Source organism: Mustela nivalis (genome assembly GCF_964662115.1).
Source record: "Mustela nivalis genome assembly, chromosome: 4".
NCBI lineage: Eukaryota > Metazoa > Chordata > Mammalia > Carnivora > Mustelidae > Mustela > Mustela nivalis.
Genome location: NC_139023.1, coordinates 8,799,269 through 8,819,862, shown reverse-complemented (window position 1 = coordinate 8,819,862; position 20,594 = coordinate 8,799,269). Strand labels below are relative to the sequence as shown.

Sequence of the window (20,594 nt, the reverse complement as noted above, 5' to 3'; positions counted from 1 at the left end):
TTGGACTATTTCTAAAATACTATTTTATGTTTTTTCCTGGACTATTTTGTTTTGCTGGACTACGTTCCTAACACATATGTGCATACGTATGTATTATTTCAGAATGAACACCTGGGAGATAAACTTTCTGGGTCCTTGCATTTTAAAATATTATTTTGTCTATATATTTGCACAATATTTTTGCTGATTGTCAATGGGGGTTCTTTGGATATAATAATAGGATTGAATTCTGGCTAAGTCAAGATTAGCTTATTGAAAGGGTAGTGGTGGCTACAGGAATCTTTAAGAATTTTATAAAACAGGCTGGGCAGCAGACAAGAACTAAAACCAATTCAGAAGTCAATGACTTTCTGTTCTTTTACTGATGTGACATCTCATCCTTTTATTATCTTGAGTTCCTATTTTTGTACTTTGAAATATTGGTCAATATCATACTGATGACTTTTTTTTTCTCATTCATTTTTTTCCTCATTCCTCGTTCATCATTATATCTTGTTGCTTTTTTTTTCTTTTTAGCATTGATAAAGATTTCTTATTCTTTTTTATTTTTTAAAGATTTTATTTATTTATTTGACAGATAGAGATCACAAGTGGACAGAGAGGTAGGCAGAGAGAGAGAGAGGAGGAAGCAGGCTCTGCTGAGCAGAGAGCCCGATGTGGAGCTCCATCCTAGGACCTTGGGATCATGAACCGAGCAGAAGGCAGAGGCTTTAACCCACTGAGCCATGCAGGGCCCCGATTTCTTCTTTTTTTAAAATAATATTTTTACCATTATTGCACTGCGATTTTGGAAGAGATGAGAGACAATACATTTTAAAAGAATATGGGCAAATTGTTATGTCCAGAGAGTATCTATAATAAAAAAAAGAAGTGTTGAAAAGCATGTCACAGGGATATGGAGAAATTGACTGGTAATGTTTATTCCAAAGTCTTAAGATGGGTGACATGCTAGCGGTCTACCAACATGTCTAGGATCATAGGAAGCCAGAGTGACTAATTTGGTGTCAGTGTAAGGAAAATGTCTCTTCTTTGTTTTCTCTGATCTCTGCCCTCCATCAAATGAGTCCATGTTTTATATTTCAATATCTTCCTTGGACTTTGCCTCAAGATATAATGCTACCATCCCTTATTTCATGCAGAACATTTCTCATTATTATGATAGTTTCTCAGAAGCCTTTCTTCTACCTTACCTTTATCAGAAACGTGCCCCTTACCCCAACATTTGTTATCATTACAAATTAGAAATTTATTGAGGAACTATGAAATAAATACAGTCGAGAGGGACAGATATAGAGAAATATGACTTACTCCACTCATGTTAGGTTCAGAGCCAATGAACAAGATTAAATATGAGGGTCTTGAGGTTAAGCTTATGGGAAAATTTCCCATGAAGATGGATTTAAATCTTTTAAATTTAAAAGGCATTTTCAAGGCCCTTCTTAAATCCAAAGTCATGAGTAGCCAAAGAAACGAGGATACGTTAAACTGGGGAGCAATTTTTAAAAACAGTCTTAAATAGATTCCAGACTCCAGAGGATTTAAATGTGGTCTGTTTGAGGACAGGAAGAAGGACTAAATTAACTGACTTCTAACCATGTCCTACAGGGTGCTAGGAGCTCTTAGGAGTGCAAGCCATCTATCACCTGGGGGGCTGTGTGTGTGTGTGTGTGTGTGTGTTCATTTCAGCAGTGGAGTTCTAGGTCCCCATTCCCACAGTTAACTAAGAGTTAACTTTTATTGATTTCTCTGGGCTTCCACAAATAACTTTTATTTGAATAAAGCCTACCTGGGTAAAAATTGAAGAGAACTTCTGGAGTTAACATCGAGGTTGATTTCAGTATGTATGAAGGCAGTAGAGACACTGATAATGTTGGTGATTTTATTCTTCTTAAGTTCTTATACCTGATAATGATTTAGCATGGGATTAGCCTTGGGAAGCTTTAAAATGTAAGGAGAATCTGATGCTGATTGTCTGTTTTCTTACCCTGCAGCAAGAGTCCCATATTTTTGTGAGGAAAAAACAAATTTTTATTTATTCCGAATCTGGGGTCCTGAGGGGGAGAGACATTGCAGTTAGTAAAGCCCTTAAGCTCAGAGACTAGGCTCTAAGAAATTCCAAGACCTTGAGCTGTGGGCACATTAGAGCCTCTCTCAGGCCTATAATAGACAAGTCTTAAAGATTTTCTATTTGGGGATCATAGATGTTCAGATGTTTTGTTTTGTTACAGATGTACTTATTTGATTTTTTTTCCCCCCCAGGGGTCCAAACTGATTGAAAAGTGCCAGTCTCTCTTGGGAAGCAAATGATTCCAGAAAATGTCCAAGTGAAGTCTTTGCTGAGCTCTGCCTTTTACTTTTCATGAGTAATAAAATGCATGTCTCATATCCAAAATACTAATGTTGTTCATCATTTTTAAGCTACTCACAATGTTACTCAAGGATCCTTGCCAGGCTACACTAAATCCCTCCTTTCCTGCTTAGCAGAGAAATCTGCTTACCGTAACCCTCGTACAACCAGCTGACATTCTTCCTTTCTCCCAGAAGCTTCCAGCCTCTCAGGAGCTGCACCAGAAATATGAAATCTCAGGGGCGTTTCAAAACCTCAGATAGAGGTAATGGGCTGCCACATCTCGCCGGGAACTGGCTGGGATGTTTCCAGAGTGTAAAAGACCCAAGTGAAGCTTTGAAGTTTCTGTCTATTCCCCTGCCGAACTGAGTGGAATGTTCTTTATAATAAGTTACCTTTATAATTGTCTTTGTTTGGTTTTTGTTTTTTTGTTGTTGTTTTTTTTCCTTTTTTGAAGGTGTAGAACTGGAAGGTGCTTGGAAGCACTTACAACATTCATTCATTCAGTAGATTTTTAGTGGGTATCTGCTGGGTACAAGTCATAGTCCTAGGAGCTTGTGACCCACCAGTGACCAAACAGAACAGAAAAAAAATTCCTGTCTTCATAAGGTTTACCTTCCGGTGGAACTTGGTGAAAACATACATTTCCTTCTTTTTGCCTCTTTCTTTCAGCATCAGTTAGACTAGAACTATCAGGACTTTGCCTCATGCCTGTGGCATTGAACACATTATGAAATCAAGAAAATATTTAACATTCTGTTTGCCAAGAGTCTTTGAGTTACTAGCAAAGCTCCAAAAGGTCAGGACTGAGGTGAGGAATAGGTCCTGTGGGTGGTACCTTGTCACCTACGTGCTAACTAAGTTTGCTTTTGCAACAGCCGGTGTCCTAAAGACACATAGTCAGACGTAATTTCGGCTCGCTGTCTCGGGCTGCGTACTAACAACCAGCATGGGGCTGTGTGCCACGTACTACTGTTAAGTTTTTACCAGGAAAAAATTCATTTGATCCTCATCGCAATCTAATGAGGCAGGTGCTATTACGAACCTTCCCATTCTACAGACGAAAACATTGCGTGCAGAGAAGTTAAGTAACTTGCTCAGGCATTCTCAGGTGGTTTGGAACCAGGAGGCAAATCTAGACCATTCAGCTCCAGAAACTGGGCTCTTCCCTAGTGCATTAGCGCTCCTCTGGCAAGTCAAGGAACAGGATCTGAAAACTCAACTTCACAGTATTGAGGAGATAATGGCTATTTCCTTCCATGAACAGTTAAACAAATATCTAGTGCTGTCTCCTTTAACCATTGACTCTGCAACTAAAGCCTCGGCCTTGGAAGGATGCCTCCCATGTTCATTCAGTTTCTCATTCTTTCCTGTCCATCTCATTCTCTCATCTCTCTTTCCTTGAATATACAGTATATTATATGATATATAAAATATACAATATATGGAATGTACTATATTATAAATATATCAACACATCAATTATTTATTAATTTATTTGTATATTATTTATTACATTATATTATTTATTTATTAATTTATCATTATGATATTATATTAATAATTTATTAATACATAATACTATAGTTAATATATTTTATGTATATATAAAATATATACTTTCTGCGTGTGTGCTCTCTTCTTTAAATTTTTAAATTGACCTCTGAGCTCCTTACCCATTTTTCCCTAACCCTTCCATCTTTTATCTTTACCCCATATATGTGATGCTGACATTGCAACCGAGAGAGAGCGAGCACGTACACAGGAATACAAATGGGAGGAGAGAGGGGGAGAGGGAAAGGGACAAGCAGACTCCCTGCTGAGGGTGAATCCCGATGCAGGGCTGGATCTCAGGACACTGAGATCATGACCTGAGCCAAAGTCAGACACTTGACCGACTGAGCCACCCAGGCACCCCCAACTTACTTGATTTTAAATACTTTTTCCTCACTCCAGTGATTTTTGACACATTCATATACGTTAACAAATTAGACGCAAAGAAATGTTTTTTAAGTTTCTATTATATTCCATACATGGCTTGGTGCTGTAGAGCATCATATGAATACACTAAAAGCAGCTAAATAACGCATTATGTGAGACACAGACACATAAGGAATTATAACAAAGGGCAGATTTCAAATTTCCAGTGTCATGAGAGCAGAGCGAACTGAGAACGTGATGCACCGGAGTCCAAGATCACACAGTGTCCCAGAGACTGGGAAACGTCACGGAAGGAATGACCCTTGCCAAAGACTCGGAACTGGGCAGGATTTGAACATACAGAGATGCGGTGTGCTGGGATGGGGGGTGAGGTGTTTCGGGGAATGGTGCGTGATTCAGTCTGGCTGGTTTTAAGACAAAAATTAAATAGGGGCACCTGGGTGGCTCAGTGGGTTAAAGCTTCTAAAGCCTTCGGCTCAGACATGATCTCAGGGTCCTGGGATCAAGACCTGCATCGGGCTCTCTGCTCAGCGGGGAGTCTGCTCCCCCTGCCCCCCGCCGCCTGCCTCTCTGCCTACTTGTGATCTCTGTCTGTCAAATAAATAAATAAAATCCTTAAAAAAAAATTTAAGTAGCTGCGGGCGGTAAGACCTAGTGGAGAACAGGGATACAATGGTGGGGGAGGGGAGCACACTGTAGTTCAATTACGACAGCAGCTAAGATCTATCACACCTGTTGCGCATCAAGGGCCGGCCTTCGCATGTGTGATTCCTAGAGCTCTCACAACTGTCTTCGGAAGTAGACTGTCACTACCAGATCGTCACTGTCAGATCTGTCTGACAACTGTCAGACTGTCAGCTGTCACTGTCAGATGCATGGAGTCTGGTTGAACGTGAGGTCACAGATTACAGCGGTGAAGAAGGTGGATTCTGGAGCATGACTCACATCCTACCTAACTCTTCTCCTAAAGACCTTAGCACATCTCCTAACTTCTCCATGGCTGGCTTTCTACTTCATCTATGACCTTGGGCTGAAAGGGCCGTTTCTTTGTGGGACTATAATAAACACCAATTCAGCTATTCACCAATTCAGAGTCTCATATGTAAAGCTTAAAACACTACTTGGTAAATGGCAGTGCCATTAGTGTGATTAGAGTGATCTGAAATTGCTGCTTTTGTAGGTTAAATTTCGACAATTTCAAACAACTCTATCTAATAGGTGTTAGCTCTTATTTTAGAAGACACATGGATGCCGCTGAGGGTTTTGTCCTAATCCCACGCCGTTCCTTTCACATGTAGACAAAGCCACGTAGCAGTTAAACCTGCCATGTTTTCCACCTCATCAAGCCTTGAAAACTTCTTTCTCCTTCAGTTCCTGAAACCGACATGAATGGCCCTAAACAAAATTCCACAGCAACATGGCCTAACTGAATACTTCACAGAGCCAAGAGATAATAAATTATGCCATCAAATTCGGGGAAACCATTCAGAAAAGATTCTATATTTCTTTAGCTACTGGGTCAGATTTGTGAAAAGGAGGCATATATACAGGAGATACTTAGAAAAAAGTATTTCCTAATTCATGCACTCATTCTTTTACTCACTGATTCACTAAGTCATTAAGTCTTTTATTCAATTGATTTTTATCAAGCACTTCCTATACACAAGACATAACATTAAGTACAGTGAAGAGTATAAGGTGACTGTGACAGGTCCTCTATCATTAGTAAGTATTAACATTATCTGGGATCGAATCTAAACTAATAGGTAACTGGTAGTGAAATATTTGAACCACCTTGAACAAGCATAAAGAGTTTTATGATGAAACTTTATATTCTTATATTATGCAAAGATACTTCTGAAAAATTTTTGTCTTAGAAATTGTATCAGTTATCTATTGCCATGTAACAAATTACCCTAAAATTTAGTAGCAACAAACATTTCTCATCTCATAGGTTTTCTGAGAATTGGGAATCCAAGAGTGGGTTCGCTGGGTTTTCTGGTTCGGGGTCTCTCGTGAGGCTGTAGTCAAATGGTTACACAGGGCTATGTCATCTGAAGACTTGACTGGGGACAGTTACATGACCCACTCATCTAGCTGGGGACGGGAGGCCTCGGTTGTTGCTGACTTTGGCAAAAGTCTCCATTCCCATCACTCTGGCTTTCTGCAGAGCTGCTCCCAGCAAGGCAGTTGGCTTTTCCCCAGAGCCTGTGATCCAAGAGAGTGAGGAAGAAGGATGCCGTAGTGTTATATGACCTAGTCCCAGAGTCCCACACTGTCCCTTCTGCTTTCCTCTCTTCATCAGGATTGAGTTACTAGGTCTGGTCCATTTGCACGGTGAGAAGGATTAGGTCCGACCTCTTGAAAGGAGGAATATCAAAGGCTTTATGAAAACATTTTAAAACTACCACAGAAGTGAAGTGAATATCTTACTAAATACTCTGATGTTTTGGCATCTAGTAGGATTCTGTGCTTACATGTACTTGCTACTTTGTGTTAGTAACTTACTTTTTTTAAAGATTTATTTATTTAGTAGAGAGAGGGAGAGAGAGAACGTGTGAGCAGGGGAGGAGCAGAGGAGGAGGAAGAAGGAAAGGGAGCGAGTCTCAAGCAGACTCCACACTGAATGCAGAGCCCAGTGTGAGGCTCCATCTCACACCCTTTTATCACGACCTGAGTGGAAACCAAGAGTCAGATGTTTAGCCCATTGAGCCACCCAGGCACCCCTGATTGGTAACTTTTTTTTTTTTTTAAAGATTTATTTATTTGACAGAGAGAAATTACAAGTACACTGAGAGGCAGGCAGAGAGAGAGAAGGAAGCAGGCTCCCTGCCGAGCAGAGAGCCCGATGCGGGACTCGATCCCAGGACCCCGAGATCATGACCTGAGCCGAAGGCAGCGGCCTAACCCACTGAGCCACCCAGGTGCCCCTGATTGGTAACTTTTTAATCATAATTTCTCTATTCCTAATTTGGAAAGTGTTTATTATAAAATAATAAGCATGGAAAAATAAGAAATGATTCACCCAAAATTCTTTAACCCAGATATAGCCACATTTAATGTGTTTTTGGTTTGTGTGGATTCAAATCACACACAGAAACCTATTTTACAGATAAGATATTTTGAATATTTGTATGTATATCCTTAGCTAGATATGTAAGAAGAATTTTCTTCTATAAAGTTTATTTGGAAACATAATTCTAATAGCTGCATACCATTCTCTGGGTAATTTTTTTTTTTCCTTCTCTAATCATTTGCTTTCTATTTTTGATCATTTAGGCTATTTAGTTCCTTTTACCACAAAACCAATATAATAAGTATCTTTGCATAATGTCTTTCTATGCCTGGTTATTTCACTATACGCTTCTGTAAGCTGAATTACAAGATGAATTTACCACCACTTGGCTTTCCAGAAAAGTCACATCCGCCTGTATTTCTACCAGGGGTCTGATTGTCATTTGTTGAGTATTTAATATCATTTCTTAATCTTTGCGAATAGATCAAAAAGTGCATTTTGCTTTTTTTAAACTTGGTATTTTGATGACATCTTCGTTATTTAATTGCCTCTGGGCTCCCAAGTCGTTCACTGTTGGTTCTGTGAAAGCGGTTATGGACCTTGAAGTGGGTTTCTTGTGCGTTTGGCACGATGCCGCGCTTTGTCAGTAGAGGGCGCCGGAGAAGCGCCGCGGGCGGGCGTCTGGGCTTCCCCGACGCCAGGGGCGGACTGGCCAGGCTTCGGGGAGCTGCGCTTCTTTGTCCACGGCTTTGCCCAGAGGCCTTCTGCAGGGCTCATCGCCTGTAGGGTGCAGCTTTCTTTCCCATTTGTGTCCCCAGCCCCTTCTCCCGCCTTTGCTCTGGTTTGCGGTGGCACGGCCTGGCGCAGAGCGCTGGCCCGGGCCTCCAGCGGTGGCTGCTCTCTGCGCCCTCCTCAGTCACGCCTGCGCACGGGGACACCCCCCCTCGCACCCTCGCACCGTCGCACCCTCCGCCCCCGGTGGCCATCTCGGAAGCCACGTGCCCAGCCTCGGTCCCACGGCTTCGAAGGCACCGCCGCCCACATGGCCCGCAGCGTGACCCTGGTTCCTACGCAGGAAGCCCCTCGAGCTCCCGGTCCAGGCACACCGGCAACCGGGCCCCCGATTCTCTGGGCCCCCAAACTTCCCGCAGACCTCCAGACGCAGACACTGTGCGATCTGGGCCGTGGGCCTCCAGAGAATCCCTACGGCCCTCTGCACAGCTGCCCGCTTACCCAGCTGCTCCGCACCCCCAGGGCTGTTTGTCCTGCGACGACCTTGGCGCTGGCGGGCAGCCAACTTCCCTCTCCCACGGGCCGCAGCCACAGCCGCTTGGGCGAATTCCTGAGCCCTGATTCCAAACTTTCCCTTTTTGGGGTCCTCTTCCTCAGCCTTAGGGGACACTTTGGAGGTCTCTTTCTATCATCACAGCTTGATTCTTTACATTAAACTTCTCCTGCTTCAGTAACTGTTTCTGCCTCCTTATTGGACACAGAGCATCACCACTAAGATCCCTCACCCTCACACACACGGAGTAGCTATTGTGTTTCCTCTCCTGTGATTTTACTTTTTATGTGGCCTTTCTTTCTTTCTTTCTTTCTTTCTTTCTTTCTTTCTTTCTTTCTTTCTTTCTTTCTTTCTTTCTTTCTTTCTTTCTTTCTCTTTTCCTTCCTTCCTTCCTTCCTTTCTACCCACGTCTTGGTATTTTTCTTACACATCTTGTAGACCTTCAAAATATTAATGGTTAATCTTCTGTCCTTTATGGCTGGTACTTTACACGACTTAAAAGTATACCGAATGTTAATATTTTCATTTGCCCCATTTTGGCATGATGAGACCATTTTCTTAGGAACTGAGAGCTGGAAAGATAATGACGCTAGCCTCTGTTTTCTTCAAGAAAAGATTTCCTAGAACTTAAAGGTCATAGCACACTTTTGCTTTCATCTGGCTTAGGTTTCGGTTTTGGTGACACTTTGTCTTAAAAAGGTGTCGCATTTTAATTTTGATAATTAATCTTGCAACTTCAGCTTACTACAGACAACCCTTCTCCCTTAGTACATGTAATGTACCCAAACAGTTTAATATAATGCTTAAGAGGAATGCAAATGGGCATAGTTTGGAGAATGGAACAGTGTTGCATAAAACTCCATTCTAATATAGAGTTCATAAATAAAATCATAGAGGATACTTGTGGCATTCTCTGTGTTTGTTTTCAAATTGGTTTTAGCAGACTTTGAGGTACCTTGAGAGTTACCTCCTGGAATGAGTTGTCTTGAAGGAAAAGAACAGAGCTCCAGATTCCTCGCCTACCTTCCGCTACAAATTTTGCATTATCTGATCTTTTCATTCGGCAACAAATGGTTACTGTGGGCCAAATCTTGTTCTAGCAGATTAGATATATTAAGTCTCTGTGGTAAACTTGTTTGGAAAAATAAAGAAAACTAATTCAACTGACTTTAAAAATGCTTAAGAATACTTTGGAAAGTTATGAATAGAACAGAGCGGGGACTAAAAGGGCTCAGGTTGAGAAAATTGCAATTTGGATTTCTTAACAGGGCCCATAATTGTTTCCATCCCAAAGGACAGATAGCTCTGATGTTACCAATAGCCAAAGCCACTGACCATATAAAGACAGTCCTGGATTTTGTAAAGATGCTCGAGTTTTCAGGGAGCTGCGAAACACTGTCTCCCTCCAATTCCTTGATTGGGTGAAAATGTGCTCCTTTTGTGTTTCTGAATCATTTCTGAGAATCTGGTGATGAGGCTCGAGTTCTCTCAATACTTTGAGCTAAAAGAAGTTCAAGTGACATGACATCTGAAAACACCATTTAGATTTGAGTTCATTGGTGTGTTTTACTATTAAAGTATTTGGAATACACAGTATCCAAGCCTGTTTCAGTTACTGAAACTAAATTCAAGACCCTTTCAGTGCAACTGTGAACCCTCATTAACCTCATCGCTTCAAAGGGAGACAAGCTTTTTCGACATTCAATTTCCTACAGATCCAAGTTCATATGTATTTGAATGAATGCAAGGGTCGAATGTATGCATTCATCAAATAGTAATATCCCCCTGATTCAGCTGAAGTGTTTCGGCAATTGCAGCTTGTACTGCTAAACCGTTGTCTCCGTTTTTACTACCCGTTTACTTTGAAGACATTTCAGTATAGCAGCCTTTTCTGTACTGAATCTGAAAATGAGAAGGAGAAAGAGAGTTATGAAAAATTGAACACGTTTTGTGCACTGGACCTGTTAAAGGAGTAAGCACCGGCACGCACACTCCTGACTTACTTGGTTATTGTTCTTTGGATCGCTCTCTTCTCTTCTTCATTTAGTCTTTGAAGGATGGATTCCAGGAGAGAAAAATGAAAGTGAATATACTGAGCCACCTGGAAAGGGAGGGAAAACCACAACAACATGAAACAAAAAAGGAAGCCGATTCTGCGAGAGGTGCTGAGTCAGGAGGAAGCAAAGACAGATTCAGGGTGACAGCATCCATACTTCACTGCTAATTTCTTCTGTATCTTTATCCATGAGGAAAATGCGAGCATTCTCTTTGGAAGGTCCCTGCAGGAGCCTGTGCAGTAGCGGGACATCTGTTTTCTTTAGCCGTCTCTGCTCTGCAAGTGAAAAAAAAAAAAAAAAAAAAAAAGAATCAACGATGGGCAGGAATCCATCCTAGAGAAGGAGAAGAAAGATAGGTCATCCATTCATTTTCCTTTTTTAGCTCACATTGGAAGAAGACCTAAAAAGAACATACAACAGGAGGAACTCATTCAAATGAGTAAATTAAAATCAAAACCTTAAAAAAAAAAAAAAAACTACAAATGGACTCCTTTTTCTTGCTATCTCTTAAATTTGATTTGTATCTCAGATAATTCAGCCTTGCCTTTGGTTCGGATAATCAGACAAATCTCCAGTTCCACTTATGCTTTAATCAAGCAACACACCCCAGAAATTATGACTTTTCATTCATTCATTCAACAAATTTTTATTCTTTTCTAGTTCAGTTATTATATTTTCATCTTCCCAGTTGTTCAGGTCCAAAACTTTGTGATTATCTTCAATGACTCCCTTGTTGCTCATCCCAATCCAATCCTTGGATCTTCCTTAAAAATATATTCATAGGGGCACCTGGGTGGCTCAGTCAGTTAAGCATCTGCTTTCAGCTCAGGTCATGGTCCCAGGTCCTGGGGTTGAGCCCCTGTTGGGCTCTCTCCTCAGTAGGGAGTCTGCTTCTCCCTCTCTCTCTGCCCCTCCCTCATACACGCTCTCTCTCTTTAATAAATAAATAAATAAAATCTAAGAAAAATTATATTCATTATGTTTTTCACATCATGGGTATTTTTATTGTTTCATTCATCTGAGGGCTTCATTCATTCTGCCATAAGAACGAGATGAGAAAGAAAATAAATTCCAATCTGGTATATTCCCAGAACTTCAAATTTCCACCCATCTAAGCACTTCCAACTTTCTGTCAAAATAGTTTCACATCCGTGATTTTATTTTTACCAGAATGAAACATGAGAAGAACACAGTGCCCTTGCATTCATCTCCTTTCCTCTTCTCTCAAATATTTTTTTTTTTTTTTTACTAAAAACATCTTTTATTTATTTATTTAATTTTTTATTTTTTATAAACATATATTTTTATCCCCAGGGGTACAGGTCTGTCAATCACCAGGTTTACACACTTCACAGAACTCACCAAAGCACATACCCTCCCCAATGTCCATAATCCCACCCCCTTCTCCCAACCCCCCTCCCCCCAGCAACCCTCAGTTTGTTTTGTGAGATTAAGAGTCACTTATGGTTTGTCTCCCTCCCAATCCCATCTTGTTTCATTGATTCTTCTCCTACCCACTTAAGCCTCCATGTTGCATCACCATTTCCTCATATCAGGGTCTCAAATATTTTTTGAGTTCCTACTCTGTTTCAGGCATTGTTTTCTGTGCTGGGCACTTTATAATACAAAGCAGAATAAAAATCACTCCTCTCGTGGACCTTACATTCTGAGGACACAGATGCTGAGGAACATAAACCAGTAAAACGTGTCATGTATTAGTGATAAGTATTCAGAAGAAAAATAAAGCAAGGATCGGGGTAGAAAGAATGTGTATGTATAAATAGGTGTGTACAGGGGACAGGTATACTACTACGGATAGAGAGGCTGAGAAAGGCCTCACTGAAGACGTAATATTTGAATAAAGACTGAAAGAGATGAGGTATGGAACCATGGAGCTATTTGGGGGAAGTGTGTCCCAGTCAGAGTAAGTAAATAAGTCAGGCACCCTACAGGTCACTGCATGCCTAATGCTATCCAAGAAGAGCCAGGGAACATGGTGGGTAACATGAAGATGAGGGAAGGGTTATTCGAAGTTGAAGAGAACATGTAGTGGGAGCAGCATAAAACTCTGGCCTTCCTGTGGGAAGAGAGACCCCTGGAGGATATGAGAAGTGATGTGACATGGTCTGACTTCCAGTCTGTCTGATATGTTGAAATAGACTGAAAGGGAAAAGGGTAGACCAGTTAGTCTTTTCTACATTGTCGTGTATGCAATCAGTTACCTTGGGCTCTTAACAGGTCTAAGAATCAGAACTGTTCTCATCCCCTGGGAGGGACTTGGAGAGGGTCTAGAGCACAATTAAAGTAATATTATCCATTCTTGTTTCCATGGTCAGAGTTCATCACTTTAATTCCCCTACATTTCTGAAGCAAGGGAGAAGCCTAATAATTCAGCTCATCTTATTAACCTACTAGAATCCTCTTCTGATCTCTACATCTTATATTAACTTGGCTTTGCATCCTGTTTGTTGCACTCTTAGTATCACAGAGAAAGGTTTCTTGCTTCATGAATTTGCTTCTGGGATAAGTATTAGAAATACATATTCCCAGACTGGGATTCCTAGTTCTGGATGGCGTAGGAATCTGTATTTTTAATGAACTTCTCAGGTAATTCTGAAATGCACTAGAATTTGAAAAACACTGTTACAGATCATGGGCTTAGTCAATACAAGGTGTTAAAATGCACACGTCTTTATTTTCCAGATTAATACCAAACAGGTGCTGGAGGCTCCATTTCTTTCTCTGTTCCTGACCCCTAAAAGGTGCTAGTTATAATAATATTCTGTTCTAGATTTTATGTACAAGAGTTTTTGACACCAAAAATAAAATGAAACGTGATTTTTACAGATAAAATTTTAAAGACCTACATTTTTGCAGTGAAAATAGACATTTTCTTTCCCGATTATAAAAATAACTCCTGCTGCCAGGGAGAGAAAAGACGTACAAATTTTCAATGATTAGAAGAGTAAGTTCTGAGGATCTAAAGTCCAGCTTGGTGACTAGAGTTAATATTATGGTGTTGTATGTTCGAAAGTTTCTGAGAGTAGATCTGAAGCATTCTCACAGACACGTGAAAAGCTTTAACTATGTGATGTGACAGATGTGTTAATTATCTCGATCTTAGTAATATCCCATAATGTAAATGTTTGTAAATGTAATGTAAAATGTATGTAAATATACATCAATCATTTGATGTATATCAAGTCATCATACTCTATATAAAATTATATCTGTCAATTATTCCCAAGTATTCCTCAATAAAGTTTAAAAAAAAACATACGTGCTATTGTAAATTGAAACTATAGAGACAAGTGCAAGGCAGAAAGTAAAAATCACCTGGAATCCCAGAACTCTGAGAGAATCAGCCTTACCCTTCATGTGGCCATCCCTTAGAATACGTCTTTATGCACACACATAAACACACAATACATAAAGGGGGTCGTGTGAAACTTGCTATTTTTATTGTAGTCATGTTTTAAAAAATGATTTATCTTTTTTTTTTATGTTCCTCTTTTCCCCCTAGCTGGGTAATCAATGTTTGTGATTTGATATTTATTATTTCATACCTTTCTCCCTGATCATACGATCTTATATACTACATATTAAAATGGGATTTGTCATTCTTTTACAAAAATCGGATCAAAGTATATACATTTATAGGCATGTTGCATTTTTTCATGTAATTGATATTACGGAATTCCGTCCGTTTAACTGGTATACATCTAACACACTCCATTTAATGGCTGTGGAATAACCACTTATTTAATCATCCTCCTACAATAGGTGACTTCGTCTTTAATTAATTAATTAATAGCTAATTAATTAATTAATTAATAGCTGATTAATTAATTAATTAAAAATAGCCTTGCACGTAAATCTATAGGTACTAGTCCTTTTATTTTTGTCGAGTAGATTCTCACCAGTGGGATTGCCAGGTTAAAGGATATTTATCCTGTGAATGTTAATAACGTTAGAATGAGTCCCAAGAAAGTAAAGACAGTCATATTTCACCAGAATTGCATGAAAATATCCTTTTACCCTCCACCACACCAGACATAGGTAGAATCCTGAAACATTTTGCCAATCAGCTAAATGTGAGATAATATTGCATTGTGGGTTCTATTTTCATTGAATTGTCTTTTGTGATCATTTTACAAGAACTCTGATATTATAGGTATTAACCTTTTACCTGATAGTTTTCATAATCTACTATTTGTATCTTTTATATTTTTATATAGTCTATTTCTGCTTTTTATTTTATACCTTTTAGTTTTTTCCTAAACAAGTAGAATATGAATATATTTGTACACACACACCCTTAGATTTTTTAAAAGTTGTACTTCTTATATTTTAAGCTCTCAATTTGTAAGGGCTTTAATTTTGTATATTTTCAAAGACCCAATTTTCATTTTCTTCAGTTGTCCTGGCATCAAAACGTATTATTTTTATACCGTTCAATTTCCAGCTCATTCTGATACTCAGCCTATGACTGGAGATATTTCTATAATTTAACATACATTTTTTTCAGTTTTAGGTTTTCAAAAAACTCATTTCAGTCTTGCCTTAGCTTTTTCTCTGGTCTTTCTTTCATCCCTGCTCTCAGCACCCCACATATAACCTCTTCCCAATGTCTTCAATGTCTTCCTGCCAACCTTTGCTCCCTACCACCAAGTTGTGCATATTTTCTTCCACTGAGGGAGAGAGAACACTCCTACAGTGTGGCAGAAACTGTGCAAAGAAAGCGGTAATAACAAGATCAGAGAGAAGTGGTCTGCACTGATGAATGACTCCAGTAAGAGAACGAGAAGGGAAAGCCAAACAGAAAGAGGTATAGAAATCAACAATATCAATTCAGAACAATTCTTGGGAACTTCCCAGAGACACCCCCCACCCTCACCTCGCACTCCTGTGCCCTGACTGCCACTCAGGTAATTTAACGTCTGGCCAACAAGCAAACTGTTTTGTATTATAAGCTCTTCTGGGATACCTTATTATTGAGTCATCTTCCTCTGAAACTGTGAGATATGAATAACCTAAAACACCTTCCCTCTTTTCCTTCTTTCTTCCTTTTTTCTTTCTTCCACCGAATCTCAGCCAGAGGCAGAAAACTACAACATCCTGGAATCCTATAAAAAAGAGTGATCAAACTTACCTCCTGTTGCAAAAACAATGTAAAGTGCGAAATCTTGGGCACTATTTTCAATCTGTCAATGGAGAAAAATAAATGAACATGAATTCTTTCATATTTGATTGACTGGTCATTATCAGATGTTTTCTAAGCCAACCAGACCCAAATTATGTACCTTTTTCCTCACTTTCATTTTGCACTTTTATACACTAAAACTTCTCTGCTCCCTAGGAATAGTGTAATTTCTTAAGCTCAATTAGAAAAAGGTGTGAGATGGGGTGCCTGGGTGGCTCAGTGGTTTAAAGCCTCTGCCTTCAGCTTGGGTCATGATCCCAGGGTCCTGGGATCGAGCCCCACATTGGGCTCCTTGCTCAGTAGGGAGCCTGCTTTCTCTTCTCTCTCCCTGCCTGCCTCTCTGCCTACTTGTGATCTCTATCAAATAAATAAATAAAATCTAAAAAAAAAAAAAAGAAAGAAAAAGGTGTGAGATGCATAAGAAGAATTCTTCAGAACTGAACAACTTAATTTAGATTTACATGTTCATAGGTCTTTATCAGAAGAATGAATTTTTGTATCTACAGTTAAATTCTATACAAGAGAGTTATAGCTCAGTTTCATAATAAAGTTCACCTTAAATTTTTGGAGAAGTTGCTCTATTACATCTTCAGTCCTCATATTACTGTTTATTCTGACCTTAGTTTCTGATCCAAAGGCTGGAGTGAAAATCGATGTCTGGAAAGAAAACAAAGTTCTTAAAATTACATCAAACTAACAAGAATCAATATGTTGAACCTGGCCTTATTATGCGCAAAGGAAAAAAAATCCCAAATCACCAGTTTAAAAAATTTTGTTCTCTTGTGCTCGCTTTCTTTGTTATTGTTGGGATATCATGTATCTTTTTAAGCAGCTTTACATTGTTTCTAGAGTAAGTTAGGTAAAACATCATTTGAGGATGTTCAAAACATTTTCACTAGATAATCATACCATTCTCCCCTGTGGTTTAAGATTTTAATCAACTATACCTAAACACAAATGAAAAGTAACATGAATAGTGTTCCCAGACTCTAGAAATGAGGTGGGTTCAGAGATGGGTGGGTTTTGGGGTCTAGGTCTTGATGGAACGTTAGATGAGCCTTATACTGGGAAATTGGTAAGTAAATGTCATCAAGTGTGTATATTCATAGCATCTCCATGAATAGAAATATGGAGACGGAAATAATTTTTCAAAGTAGATGTATGGAGGATGTCTGGAATAAACCCTTGCTAAAGATGAGAGAATTCAATGTTTGTGCACATTGTGAGGCATTGATGAGTCACTGTGTGACACATACGACCTGTGCTGATGAGCTCGATGCACCCGGAGACCCATATATCGTCTGGTAGGTAACATATGTGATTTGATTTTGTTTATAGGAAGAATCTTCATGGAGTTTGGCAACAGCAGAAGATCAGGACTCGGAGACCTAGATCATAATGTCTTACAACTTCAACTGTGTCAACCCACTAGACGTTAAGGCCTGAAGAGTCTTCTTTAGGATTTCATTTATAAAATAAGAGAGTGGAACTAGATGGTCTCCAAGAGCCCTACCAAACTGCCAACATACAATGAATTTGGAATCATGTTTGTCAGAGGTTTAGATCAGTTTTGTTGGCCAAAACACACAATAGAAGAAAATCATTTATTATTATTGTACACATAGAAATACACCACAGGTCAAGTCAGTAGTTTAACTTATGTACAGATGTCATCATCTGAGCCTCTAATACGGGTGTTGTTCATGTCCTAACGATACTGGTGTTCTCGTGGGGTTTTGTGACATAAAAACACATCTTACGACTCTATCAATTTAAATTCCTAGATGCCGCTGATGGCCCATCCACAGATAGAGTTCTTTTTGGGCTTGGAGGTTTGTTCTGTTTTCTTGACTTATTAAATTGCAGCAAAAGGCATCTGCAGGACCTCGGTGTCGTTCCAGCTGGATCTCTTCTAACCAACAACAATAAAGCTAATGTAAATCACATTCTTCTTTTGGGCCATTGTGCTGAGTGCTTAGCTTACCTCATTCCTTTTAGCCTCATCCACCTTGCAAAGTGGGAAGGATAAAGGAATGACAGCTAAGTGATGGAGATATGTTTTAACTTTGCTCAGCAAGAACTGGAAAGCGGGTGGTCGGGCTGCAGCACCCAAGCATGTAGACCCTACGCGGTGCTGCCAACTTAGGGCCAATGTCATTCTTCGCACGGGGAGGAGGGCCTGTCTGGAAGCTGCTCGTCTGGAACGGGGTGGTTTTCACAGCCTTCTTTAACACGAACCAGCCCCATAAGATGATGATACAGTGTAATTATGAGGCATAGAAACCAGGGCAATTGGTAGTTGCGCAACTATAGGGGACTATCAATATCACTTTATGGCTAAGAGGAAATTCTGGAGCCAGAAAAATGTCTAATTCAAGCGAAGAATTCACAAGGGAGGTTTCTCCCCACCAGCCTCCAAAGGCATGCTACAGCCGTGTTCCCAAGGGTAGAAGGAGGAATCAGGCAGAAAAGCCCTCCAGGAGAAAAGCTTCAGAGGAACGAGTTAACACTTCGTATTAAAGGGTTTAGAATGGTACCTGGCGCAGAGTAAGTGCTTTTTAAGTATTTATTAAATGAATGGATGAATAATTGCTGAAGTACATGACATGAAAAATTTGAGTTCTAGGAAAAAAATGATATATTTCCTACCTTCAGCAAAGTGAAATGCCTTAAAAAACTGTGGAAAGGCGCTCATAAATTTAACATGTTAAGTGAAAAATCAGAATACAAATTATGTCTAAAGTACAACTACGCTTGCATAAAAAAAATATGTATATATGTACAAGGCCTGGAAGGGAACGCGGAGAAAGGAGAAATTTGATTTATTGGAATAATAGGTCTGTAGCTGGCTTTATTTCTTTATTTAAATCACGGTGTTCAAATGTACTTTGAACTCAGCTCTGTTGTAGCACTTACATTATTCTAATGCCATTTGCTGATGCGTTGGTTTCCTTACCCGAGACCCAACCCTGTGCTGGCAGGGACCTGTACGGAGCCATCTTGCTATTCCCGGGGCTTGGCACACAGCCAGCCCCTGAGCCAGGGTTCACCCCCTGCATTGGTTAATACTGGAGTTCTGGGCTCAGACAAAGCTGGATTCAAGCTCAGAGCTGCTACTTAAAAGTAGTGTGCCCTAACAAATGACGTCACCTCTGCGAACCTTCCTTACTGGATGCGTGTAAGGGAGGGAAAGTAACAGTACCTATTTCATAGGATTGTTTTAGAGATTGAGCTAATTCATCAAAATCCTATATGTTTATAAAAAATAAAAAGTTAAAAAAAATCCAATTTAAAACAGTTGAATGCCTAACACATAGAGAGCATGTGATAAATATTAGACGACTACTATTTATTGTGACTATTTTTAAGTGTAAGTCAAATTGAGTGGCACTGTTAGAGAAACAGGCATTATTTGAAATGACATGAATGGAACTACCACTCACTTCATGGTTGTAGAAGTGCCCGTTAATGGAGACCCTGTGCTTCTGTCTCTCTTTTCGGTCCATCGCTGGAGGCTTCATCCTTTTTCTCACCAGCGTAGCTTCACTCATGGTTCGATAGAGCAACGGGGATTCTGGCTCTTCTCCTGTGTAAGGCTTCAGAGTGCTACTGTGATAAGATAAATAATCTGGGAAGGATAAAGGTTATAAGGCCACATCATTTAGCCGCCTACCTCCTTGGGTGGATTTTAATATGTATTTGATAAGAAAATATGTAGCTAAGCAGTGAACTATAATGTTTTCAAACACTAGGAAACAGTATTCCATTTTACCCTGGGATTTAAAAAAAAAATTCCTGTTGTAATTAGCATGTCATCCAATAGGCATGAGATAGTTCATCTTCTTCTAGCACTGGTGCTTAGGTATCGATAGGTTTTTATGGTATCTTTGATGCTGGGACATTGGATTTCCCCTGGGTTTAGAAGAGTGTTTTTATTTTATTTTTTATTTTTTTATTTATTGATTTTTATTCAAAGATTTTTATTTATTTATTTGACAGACAGATCACAAGTAGGCAGAGAGGCAGGCAGAGAGAGAGAGAGGAGGAAGCAGGCTCCCCACTGAGCAGAGAGCCTGATGTGGGACTCGATCCCAGGACCCCTGGGATCATGACCTGAGCCGAAGGCAGAGCCTTTAACCCACTGGCCACCCAGGCGCCCCTAGAAGAGTGTTTTTTTTTTTTTTTAAAGATTTTATTAATTTATTTGACAGAGAGAAAGATCACAAGTAGGCGGAGAGTCAGGCAGAGAGAGAGGAGGAAGCAGGCTCCCGCTGAGCAAAGAGCCCGATGCGGGGCTCGATCCCAGGACCCTGAGATCATGACCTGAGCCGAAGGCAGCGGCTTAACCCACTGAGCCACCCAGGCGCCCCTAGAAGAGTGTTTTTAAAAGGCAGACAGGAAGGACTCTTATATAAAAGATGCCAAGAGCCATTAGACAAAGATAAGGGAACCTTGGAAGGAGCATCATGTTTGTTATTAAATATGGGTTGTTATGGAGACAGCAGGAAAGACTGTGATGGAAAAAATAAACAAACATTGGAAGTTGTTGATAGATTCATGAGGCTAATGTCAGCAGGATATCCTTTTTGGTCTAAAATCAGCTTGATAGGGGCTCCTGGGTGGCTCAGTGGGTTAAACCTCTGCCTTCAGCTCAGCTCTCTGCTCAGCGGGGAGCCTACTTCCTCCTCTCTCTCTCTCTGCCTGCCTCTCTGCCTCCTTGTGATCTCTCTCTCTCTGTGTGTCAA

At 40.0% G+C, this 20,594-nt stretch overlaps 2 protein-coding genes across 6 annotated transcripts in view; one reads left to right on the top strand and one right to left on the bottom strand.

Annotated features, from left to right (window-relative positions):
* LOC309862922 (alpha-fetoprotein-like) overlaps window positions 1-3,000 on the top strand; it is a 47,681-nt gene extending 44,681 nt beyond the window's left edge. The window contains exon 14 of the mRNA XM_082727336.1: window positions 2,260-3,000. Coding sequence (XP_082583462.1) covers window positions 2,260-2,307 — 48 coding nt within the window. The 3' untranslated portion in view covers window positions 2,308-3,000. The remainder of the gene's footprint in view (window positions 1-2,259) is intronic.
* A 7,129-nt stretch (window positions 3,001-10,129) lies between these two features.
* RASSF6 (Ras association domain family member 6) overlaps window positions 10,130-20,594 on the bottom strand; it is a 50,916-nt gene continuing 40,451 nt past the window's right edge. For all 5 annotated transcript variants that reach the window (XM_082727048.1, XM_082727049.1, XM_082727050.1 and 2 more), the window contains 6 exons: window positions 19,293-19,477; window positions 16,405-16,506; window positions 15,799-15,850; window positions 10,803-10,921; window positions 10,593-10,690; window positions 10,130-10,491 (listed from right to left, as the gene is read on the bottom strand). In XM_082727048.1, coding sequence (XP_082583174.1) covers window positions 10,416-10,491; window positions 10,593-10,690; window positions 10,803-10,921; window positions 15,799-15,850; window positions 16,405-16,506; window positions 19,293-19,477 — 632 coding nt within the window. In that variant the 3' untranslated portion in view covers window positions 10,130-10,415. The remainder of the gene's footprint in view (window positions 10,492-10,592; window positions 10,691-10,802; window positions 10,922-15,798; window positions 15,851-16,404; window positions 16,507-19,292; window positions 19,478-20,594) is intronic.